Source organism: Arachis ipaensis, chromosome B4, assembly GCF_059453495.1.
Source record: "Arachis ipaensis isolate K30076 ecotype BB chromosome B4, ASM5945349v1, whole genome shotgun sequence".
Taxonomy (NCBI): domain Eukaryota; kingdom Viridiplantae; phylum Streptophyta; class Magnoliopsida; order Fabales; family Fabaceae; genus Arachis; species Arachis ipaensis.
The window spans coordinates 140,933,752-140,944,245 of record NC_142439.1 but is presented as its reverse complement, the minus strand read 5'-3'; the positions used below and the strand labels follow the sequence as shown (position 1 = coordinate 140,944,245).

At 35.0% G+C, this 10,494-nt stretch overlaps 2 protein-coding genes across 3 annotated transcripts; one reads left to right on the top strand and one right to left on the bottom strand.

The window, feature by feature from the left end:
- The first annotated feature begins 201 nt into the window (after nucleotides 1-201).
- On the top strand, nucleotides 202-4,333 carry LOC107635272 (uncharacterized). 2 transcript variants are annotated; one of them, XM_016338697.3, is made up of 7 exons: nucleotides 202-384; nucleotides 676-773; nucleotides 1,143-1,984; nucleotides 2,098-2,405; nucleotides 2,494-2,550; nucleotides 2,828-3,252; nucleotides 3,749-4,333. In XM_016338697.3, exons 3-7 carry the CDS (start codon nucleotides 1,254-1,256, stop codon nucleotides 4,025-4,027), a joined length of 1,800 nt encoding a protein of 599 aa, XP_016194183.1. In that variant the 5' UTR covers nucleotides 202-384; nucleotides 676-773; nucleotides 1,143-1,253; the 3' UTR covers nucleotides 4,028-4,333. The 2 variants fall into 2 exon arrangements, with proteins under 2 accessions (XP_016194183.1, XP_016194181.1); XM_016338695.3 differs by having other exon boundaries at nucleotides 671-773.
- Nucleotides 4,334-5,223: 890 nt separating this feature from the next.
- Nucleotides 5,224-7,635, bottom strand: AHG11 (Pentatricopeptide repeat (PPR-like) superfamily protein). The gene has a single exon (XM_016338694.3). The coding sequence runs from the start codon at nucleotides 7,594-7,596 to the stop codon at nucleotides 5,782-5,784; it is 1,815 nt and encodes a 604-aa protein (XP_016194180.1). The 5' UTR covers nucleotides 7,597-7,635; the 3' UTR covers nucleotides 5,224-5,781.
- Nucleotides 7,636-10,494: the final 2,859 nt, after the last annotated feature.

Sequence of the window (10,494 nt, the reverse complement as noted above, 5' to 3'; positions counted from 1 at the left end):
TTTTAACAGTTTGGGCCACAAATATAGTGGGGCTTCTGGCTTCTGGCTTCTGGCTTCTGGCTTCTGGCTTCTGGCTTCTGGCTTCATTGAGAAGGTGTTCGGTAAGGTTGGAGAATGTAACATAGCCCACAGTCAAAAATAAAAAAATAAAAAAAAATAAAAAAATACAATAAATAAATAATAAATAAAATGCACATAAAATTGGGGAGCAAGTAAGTGGCAGTTTCACAATTGAAGCCATATTCAATGGCAAGAAGGATCAGTCATCGCTCATCAGAGAAAAACGCTTACGTCACTCTCTTCTGTTGACGGTGACAGAGTGAAGAAGAAGAACCTTCATGCCCTACGATGTGTGATGTGGCATATGATCATCAAGCTCCAAAGGTTCTGTTTTTTTTTTCTTTCCCACAAAACTCGCACGATTCTTCCTCAATTTCGTGTTTTGATGGTTATGAATTTATATTCTTGAAATTTAGAAAGCAAAAATCAACCACTGCATCATCGTCACCGTTGCACAATGCGTTCTATGAATAGAATCAAAAGTATAATTTAACAATTTTAGTAATTTTTTAATCAAATGTTATATCGGTGCTGTTCTGTTCTTCTTAATATTATAATTCAGACTCAGACAGTACGTTTTTACAATTTCCTTTTAATTTTTTGTTTATAGCTCAGAATCAAAGCGGAAGCTTAAGGACTGAGAAATTAGTGGCACGTTGAGCAAGAATCCCGCTTCACCGAGGAAATTTTTTTGGAAAACTCACAGATATTTAGTAAGTGCTTCTTCTTATCCTTATTCTTCTTCTTCTTCTCTGTCTGTCTCTTTAATTAATGCATTGTGTTGAAAATTTTTTTGGGTCCCCTTCATGGATTATTTTTTGTTATGTATATTCATTTGAAATTTTTTAAGAGTATGTATATGGCTGTGTGCGCTTGCTTGCTTGCTCTGTTTATGGGGCGGGGTTTTTTTTTTTTTTTCCTTTTCAGAAGTTGGGGAGGGGTTCATAAGGGTGCCTTTTGTTTCAAAAAAAAAAAAAAAAATAGGACACTGTTTTTCTTTTTTTTTCCCCTGTTTATTTTTTATTTTTTAAAATTCATGGTTGCAAAATATCTCAATTTTTAAAATATTTTTCCCTTTTAAGATGATGTGAAGGAAACATTGAATAAATCATTTTGAGACACGGGAAAACAGAAAGCAGCATTTTCTGTAGTTGAATTTGAGACACGGGAAAACAGAAAGCAGCATTTTCTGAATGCCTCCAGCTCCAATTACAAATTCTCATTGCTTGGTATCTGAAGAGCGAGGAGGATTGCATGACGGAAAGATGAGCCTGGACTTAGTGCAGAATGTGAATGTGAATGTCAAGTTAGGAGAAGCTGCTCCAAAAGAAGTACAAGTTTTGATTAGTAAGGAAAGCGTAACTATACCTACGCAGAATGTTAATGGAAAGTCAGAAGAAGCTGTTCCACGAGAGATACAAGTTGTGGATAGTAAGGAGAACATAACTATGCCTATGCAGAATGTTAATGGAAAGTCAGAAGAAGCTGTTCCACTAGAGATTCAAGTTGTGGATAGTAAGGAGAATATAGTTATACCTACAGAGAATGTAAATGGCAAGCATGAAGAAGCTGCTCTACAAGAAGTACAAGCTGCAGTCAGTAAGGAGAGTGTAGCTATACCTGTCACCACATCTTCAGTATCTGAACAAAATGTGGTTCTGCATCCTGGAAAAAGAATTGAACAAACTCCTATGACCATTGGAAATGAGGAGGACATACAAGTTAATATAATTGGGATTGGTGGCATGAATTCTGGTAAGGTGGTTGAAGATGCCTCGGAGGATTGCAATGACACTGAGCTTTCCAGTTCCAGTTCTTTTGGTGACACAGGATCTTGTGAAGAGATTGACTCCAGCTCAGGACTGAGTGATGATGAAATGGAATCACCGATGGGTGATGATTGGGGAGAACCACTTCTAATAAGGTATGTTTCTGGTGTGTTAATTGCAGTTTTTTTTTTTTTTTTAAGAATGTCAATTGCTCATGTGTCTTGCAATAACAAGTTTGAACTTACACTCTTAAGTATTAAACATTCAGAAAGAAAAAGGTTACGAGTCATTGGAGGAGCTTCATTCGCCCTCTTATGTGGCGCTGTAAGTGGCTAGAATTGCAAATGAGAAAGCTTCATTCCCAGGAAGTTAAATATCAAAGAGAACTTGCATCATACAATTATAAGAAACAGCTTGAGTTTTCAAAGTATGCAGTAGATGGTTTTGATGTCAAGTCAATACCTATATCTACTGGCATTCATAGGAATAAAGTTATGAGGAGGAAGAAAAGGAAGCGAGCTGAAGAATCTGATTTATCATCTTATGTATCTAATCATAATATATTCTCCTACTATGGTATGCATTTTCTGCTTGATTTATTTTGCTCAATGTTTTTCTCTTCTATAATTATATAATTTTTTCTCCCTATTTTTTCATTTTCCAGAGAACAAAGATCTCCCTGATGGTTCTTGTATGGAAGATCTTCGTTGTGTTTCCATAAGTGAGTTGCAGTATTATTATACATAGTGCCTTTTTTTTAAAAAAAAACTGTAAATAGCAAAATCTATCTCACCATTAAAGTGAATCAAACAACTGTAAATAGCAAATCTATCTCACCATTAAAGTGAGTCAAACAATGTGAAGGAATTACATATACGGGTTTCCTCTGTGTATTAAGAAATTATTATATGACATTATTATGAAATAAGTTTTGATTAATTAATTCCATGATGTGTGAGATTATAAATTTTCAATTTATGTTGTGTCAATGATATCAGGAGGTAATGATGATAACATTGAGGAGTCCATATTTAGTGACATGTGGTATTCCATAGATCGTGAAGATATTGATAAATCATTGGATGACATATTTCAAAAGATCGCAACAGTAGAGTTACAAGTTCAGAAATTGAGAACTCGGATTGACAATGTGGTTAGTGAAAATCCAGGAAAGTTCTGTTCTGTAACTCAACTGAGCATGGTTGGGCCCTCTGATGGACTTAAAAGTTTGGATCGTAAAGTTGCTTCTTTTGCTGGTAGTGAAAACATATTCCCAGTTGGTGTTGTTCATGGTTCTTCTCAGATTAAATCTGAGTTACACGTGGAAGATGTACTTATGCCTGGAAATACATCAACTCGTGAAGGGATAACTCCATTTATCGAAACAACCAATCAGCCTCATGTTGAGGGTCTGCAGGAAAGTGTGAGTTTTTATTTTCGTATGAAATTTTAGTTTATGTTGGTCGTGAACGTGTGAAATGTTAGTCATGAACAACTGCATTGGCTAACGTTAAAAACTTATAACGATGTTCTCTGATCTGTTATACCACCATCATGAAGTAAGTTAACAATAATTGAGATGTCATATAAATTTTATCATCGAGTTTAACATTGTTCTCAGCTTGTTATCCAGTTTATAATGGAATATTGAAGCATAGAACCTTCTCTTTTTTTTTTTTTTATTGTTTTTCCCCAAATGGATTTCCTTGGTTATGGTTTGTAAGATTATTATCACTATTTTAAATGCTCGCATATAGTATAATGTTTACATGTGAATATTCTTTGGCTGCAATGTACCTGCTGTGCTATATATTGGAATGTTTGTTATGGTAATCTCTGTAACTCTATACTACATTAATTCTATTTTGAAATTGTGAGTTAACAAGAACTATAATAGTAACTTGTTTTCTTGAATGTAGGGCGATGATGAAGTTCTTATACAAGATCGGGCAGCTAATGAAAAGTTGTATGATCTTGTAATTGCTAGAAAGCGGCTTGGGGGGAAAACCAAGGGACAAGATGAGGAACAGAAATCCGTTTCCCTGGCTCAGGTTTCAGAACCTGACTCAGCTACTGGGAATACTGTAAATAATGGGAAATCTGCTCTGAAAGCATGTTCTACGTCAAAGTCAAGTTCCCCTAGGAACAAAAGGAGAAAGCAGAAGAAATCCGGCTCAAAGAGCAGGAGCCGGAAATAGTTCGGTTGAGCTGAATCTGCAAAAATATTGTTTTGCAATGCAGATAGAGGAACTGGGAATTTCTCAAAAAATTTTGCACAAAAGACTGAAATCTTCCAATGTAAATTCTGCTCTTGTTTATACATGCTTTTTCATAATTCAAGAAATGGTTGCAGGATGATTACTTGTGTAGCTTACCATATTCTTGATAGGAAGCTTTTATTTTAATTTATTGGAGAATTCTTTTTCAAGAGATGAGGTGTATGACTCATCATATGCGAGTCCTATATAGTATATTCTATTCTGCAATGAAGTTTTTTTTCCCCCTCATTTTGCTCTATGCTTCTATGCATTCAACATCATGTCATTTATTATATCACTGCATGTCTTTATATTGTTTGAGTTGAGACCATGTCACCTGGTTTGAACTTCCAATGTTGCATTGCTGCTGTTAGTAATTCTCCCAATGAAGTATGGTTTACTATTTAAGCAGTGACAATGACATTTAATAGAATACGGTGGGCCATAAAATTTACCAAAGCATTGTGATAAAACCGAAAGAGTGGATTATCACATATCAAACTTGCACTGTTCAGGTTTCTATACTCTAGAAGAATCAAACTCTATCAATCCTTTTGATGATGGTTAGTATGTTGCATTTAGATATCTAAAATTTCCCCTAAATTTGCAGAACCCAAAACGAGGCAAAATATTATCATAATTTTTCTACAGAGTGTTATTTTATATATTATTTTTAGCTTTTTGTAACATTCAGTGAATATGTATCTCTTTATTATTAGACAATATGAAATTTGCATAAGATGAAGATTACATCTTATCCAATAGTAAAGAGATGTGCATCAACTCAGCACATAAGTCAGAAGACAGAGTAAGTGGACAAAATATTTTTCTTTATACAAAGATATCAAATTGAATTCCCTATACTCTTAGGTTGCGTTTGTTTACAGAGACAGGACACTAAGACATGAACATAGAGACACAAAATCATGTTTGACAAAGGAGACATGGACAGAGACGGTGTATCCAGAGACACTGAATTAGTGTATTTTGTGTCCATCCTGACAGAAATAACACGGAGAGACTAATAGGGGATACAACTTATTTTTCATTATTTTTTCATTATTTTTGTTAATTTTTCATAATTATATTTTTTTATTATTATATTTTTCATCTCAAATTTTTTGAAGGAAAAAAAATGAGAATAAATTAGATTTTCATAATTTCTTCTAGTTTATCACCAAACAGAATACAAGAACACAAAATTGTGTCTCTATCCATTAGTGTCTTGTCTTGTCCTGTTCTCAGTGTCTTATCCTGTCCTGTCCTGTTCTCAGAAACAAATGCATCCTTATAGTCGTTGTCCTCGTCTTCACCCCAAAAGAATCTGTCTATTAACATAATTTTCAACAGAACCAAATAATTCCTTGCAGAAAATACTTGACACCATTCATTTGTCAAAACTCTCTAGTCACCAAAAAATTTTGTCGCAACTCTACCATGGGAATGGTCATATCTGGCCAGTGGTCACTTAACAAGACTTGGCAGGACATAACATAGTTGTTAATAGCTCAAGCTTTAGAAATAATATTCCAATTAAATTTCATGTGTGCTTGTGCTTTCTTCAAATCTTTAACCTGGTTAAATTAGGAGCTACAGTTCTCAACTTAATGGACTATTTGTCCTGTAACATTTTCAATTCTTTACTTCCATTTTCACCTCCCCTCCTTTTAGTTCTCTAAAGCATATCTCAAATTTCAATAGGTCATTTCAGTTTTCATGTGTGTCCATAATTGCACCAAGGTTAACTGAATATCTTCTACATGTGAATGCAAATAATTATTACCAGCTATAAACTCTCTAAAGCCACCATCAACTTCAATGACACTGCAGGCAACCTCTTTGTATGATCCTCCCTTCTTCATCCTTTGTTTAACATCCTCCACATCTCTCCATCTTTGCTCTGTTGCATACAAATTTCTCATCATCACATAGTCTCCAACACACCACTTCCCCGACTTCACCGCCTCCTGTAGCACTCTCTCAGCCCTTGTAACATCGTTAAAGTAACCACAAGCAAACAGAAAAGAACTCAATATTATCTCATTTGCATCGTAAGGCATGGTACGAATCAATTTCTCAGCCTCGTCCAAGCATCCGGACCTCCCTAGAAGATCAACCATACAACCGTAATGCTCAATCTGAGGTGTTAGTCCGAATTTCTCCATTGCTTTGAACCATTTTCTTCCATCCTCCACCAAACCACAATGGCTGCAAGCAGATAACACGCCGATCATAGTTATCTTGTTTGGTTCAAAACCTTCGTGCATCATCATTTCAAATGCCTCCAATGCTTCCTTTGCACATCCATTAACTGCAAAACCATTAATCAAAGCATTCCAGGAAGATGTTTCCTTCTCAGGCATCCCCATGAAAAGCAATTTTGCCTTTGTGATCTCACCGCATTTTGCATACATATCGATGAGGGCAGTGCGGACATTAGCATATCTATCAAGATTCCTCCTTTGGGCAAACTTATGAACCCAGCCACCCAAATCCAAAGCACCCAAATCAGCAATAGCAGGAAGAATGCTTACCAGTGTCACTTCATTCGGTTCCACCACTGCACTCGACTGCATCTCATGAAACAACCTCAATGCCTCATGGGGACGCTTGTTCCAGCAATACCCCCCAATCATCGCGTTCCAAGTGAACAAATTCTTATCCGGCATGAGATCAAACATCAATCTAGCTGACTCAACATCACCATTATGGCAATAACCAGAAATCATACTAGTCCAAGAAATCACATTCTTATCACCCATCTTTTCAAACAAATCCTTAGCCAAATCCATACAGCCCAACTTCACATACCCATCAATCATCACATTAACAGCTGCAGAATCTTTCTCAGGCATCTCATAAAAAAGCTTCCTAGCCTCACTCATATCCCCACACCTCACATATCCAGCAATAACTGCAGTCCACGAAACCACACTCCTCTCAGACATTTCATCAAACACCTTCCTAGCACTTCCTAAAACCCCAAATTTCACATACATATCAACCAACGCAGTAGCCACATACAAGTCCAAGCAAAACCCATTCTTCGCAACAACCGCATGAACCTGTACCCCCTCCTTCTTCGCCGAACACGCGGTGCAACCCTTCACCATTGCGGTGAAAGTATATCCACCGGGTTCAAATCCAAGACCTCTGGTTCTAGCAAAGTCCCTATAGAGAGCGAAAGGCTCAAGAAGTTGGCGAATTGCAAAGTGGGTACTGATCATTGTGTTGAATAGGAACTCGTCGCGGTTGTGGGGTGTGTGGTCGAAGAAACGGCGAGCGAGGTGGACTATGGCATGGCGGCGGGAAAGGGAGGCGGTGGCAGCGGCGAGGGAGGAGCAGGTGGTGATGAACTTGGCGAGGGGGTTGAGGTTGTGGTGGAGGGAATGTCGGAGAATGAAAGCGTGGATTTGGAGGAGTGTGGAGAAGGTGGTAGTGTTCCGTTGGAGAATGTAAAGGCATTTTCTTTCGGCGGCGGTCCAAAGGAACCGTTGCTGTTTCGACATCGTTTGCGTGTGTGTTAGTTAAGAGGGTGGTTGCGCCCTTTATAGTTTACTGTTGAAAACAGAAACAAGTGCTGTCTATATGCACAAGTTTATGGATATTTTGATTTTGAAAAGATTTGAGGGAGTCAATACAAATATTAATTTAGTCAATTAATTTAAAAATTAGTAAATAATTGAAAAGAAATGAATATAACAAAAATTTAAAATTAAAAAATAAAAATACAAAATTTAAGTAAAAATAATATGTAAAAATAAAATATGGTCAAATTGATTATGGTATATAATTTAAGATTAATTATTTAGAATTTAGAGAATTTATAGTTTATAATTTAAAATTTATAATTTAAAGTTCATAATTTATGATATAAGATTTAAAATTTGTGATGATTGGTGATGACGTGACAGTAGCCGGCAACGATGGTGGATAGTTGATGATAATAAATGAATCATGGTATTGATATATATAAAAAATAATAATAATAAAAATATGTAAAAGATGTTGTGATAAGGATGGGAAGTGGATACCCATTTCCTATATAAAGTTTACATTCTCAAAAAGAATGAAATAAATGAAGGTTGACAATCTTTCTTCCATAAGCCTATAAATAGGAGGTGAACCTCCGTGAATGTAACACAACAAAAATACTATTCTCCCTTTCTTTTCATACACAAGCAAGTAATAATAAAATTACTTCTTTCTTTTATGCTGCAATCAAATACTCTTCTCCTTATATTTCTACTACAATTCTTTCTCTTTTTTTTATTTTATAAGTATTTTAAATTCTATTTTCTATTACTCTTTACATATAATATTAATAGCAATATTAATCATCTTTATTATATTGAGATTGTAAAATGCGATTCTCTCTCTTTATTTTTAATACTTCTTTCTATCTTTGTATATATATATACATTACAACATATAATATTATTATATATATATAAATTATTATTGAGCTAATTATTTTAATACTAGAGTCTTCTATTTATACATCTCTATTATATATATATCTTTTATTTCACAACATGTTATCAGCACGAGACTCTGATCAAATTTTTAGGAAGACTCAGGTAACAAATTTTCATTATGTCGAAGCTCTCTCATCTTGAATTCAATGCTCTTGATATATCTGGAAACAATTATTTATCATGGATACTAGATGCTGAAATCCATCTTGATTCAATGGATCTTGGAGATATCATTAAGGCTGAAAATAATGCATACCAGAAGGATAAAGCCAAAGCCATGATTTTTCTCCGTCGTCATCTTGACGAAGGATTGAAAAATGAATATCTTACATTAAAAGATCCTGCAGATTTTTGGAAAGACCTTGAAGAAAGGTATAATCATCAGAAAACGGTGATACTTCCTCAGGCCCGATATGAATGGACGCATTTGCGTTTACAAGATTTTAAATCTATAAATGAATATAATTCTGCAATGTTTCGAATCACCTCACGAATGAAATTGTGTGGGGAAAAAATAACTGATCATGATATGTTGGAGAAAACTTTCTCAACCTTCCATGCCTCGAATGTGCTCCTGCAGCAGCAGTATCGAGAGAAAGGGTTTAAGAAATATTCTGAGTTAATTTCTTGCCTTCTTATTGCCGAACGCAACAATGAGTTGTTATTGAAAAATCATGAAGCGCGCCCAGCTGGTGCCGCCCCATTTCCTGAAGTAAATGCGGCAAATCGTTACCCCAGAAGAGGTAAATGGCAAGCTTTTAATAACAAGAAAAATTATGGAAGGAAAAAGAATTATGTTCAAAAGAGAGGATCTCACCAGAAGTGGGACAAAGAAAGGAATATCGGGCAGAATAAATCAACCGAGGAAAAGTGTTTCCGCTGTGGTGGAAAGGGCCATTGGTCACGTACCTGTCGTACCCCAAGGCACCTAGTCAATCTTTACCAGGCATCTTTGAAAAAGAACGACAAAGGAAAGGAAACAAATTTTGTTTCAAATGATGCTGAGAACTCCACCACTCATTATGATGTATCTGATTTCTTTGAGGACCCTGAAGGAAATATTGGTCATTTGATCAATGATAGAATAGTTTAATATGTGAAATTGTGAAGTATCTATGTAAATAAATAATGTAAAAAAAATTTATTGTTAAGTTTTATTTTCTATGTATTTAAGTTTCAAATGTGATGTACATAAATAATGAAATATTAATATAAATTTTGAAATCATTAAATGTGTCAAATTTTAAAATAAAATTTTAGTATATGACATTATTTTATGTACAGTGTTTCTTAGAAAAATAATTCTGATCAAGTATTCAATTTAACTGTGCATACTACTCATTTTATTATTATTTGTTTTTGAAGAATGGCAAGGATATGTAATGAAGATATATGCCTTGCGGATAGTGCAAGTTCGCACACTATTCTCAAAAGTGATATATATTTTACCCATCTTGTGCCAAAAGAGGAATATGTTAACACTATTATTGGCTCAGGCAATGTGATAGAAGGCTCCGGAAGAGCTATAATTTTGTTTCCTGGAGGAATAAAATTTATAATAAATAATGCACTATTATCTACCAAGTCTCTGAGGAACTTGTTGAGTTTCAAAGATATTCGCCGAAATGGATATAATGTTGAGACGATGAATGAGGGAAATCATGAGTATTTATGTATCACAACTCATGATTCAAATAAGAAAGTTATATTAGAAAAATTACCCTCACTTTCATTTGGGTTGTATTATACCAAGATTAGTGCAATTGAATCACATGCCACTGTAAACCAGAAGTTTATTAGCCCAAATGAATTCATAACTTGGCACGACCGATTGGGTCATCCGGGAACAATCATGATGAGAAGAATTATTGAAAACTCTCATGGACATTCACTAAAGAATCAGAAGATTCTTAAAACTAGTGAATTTTG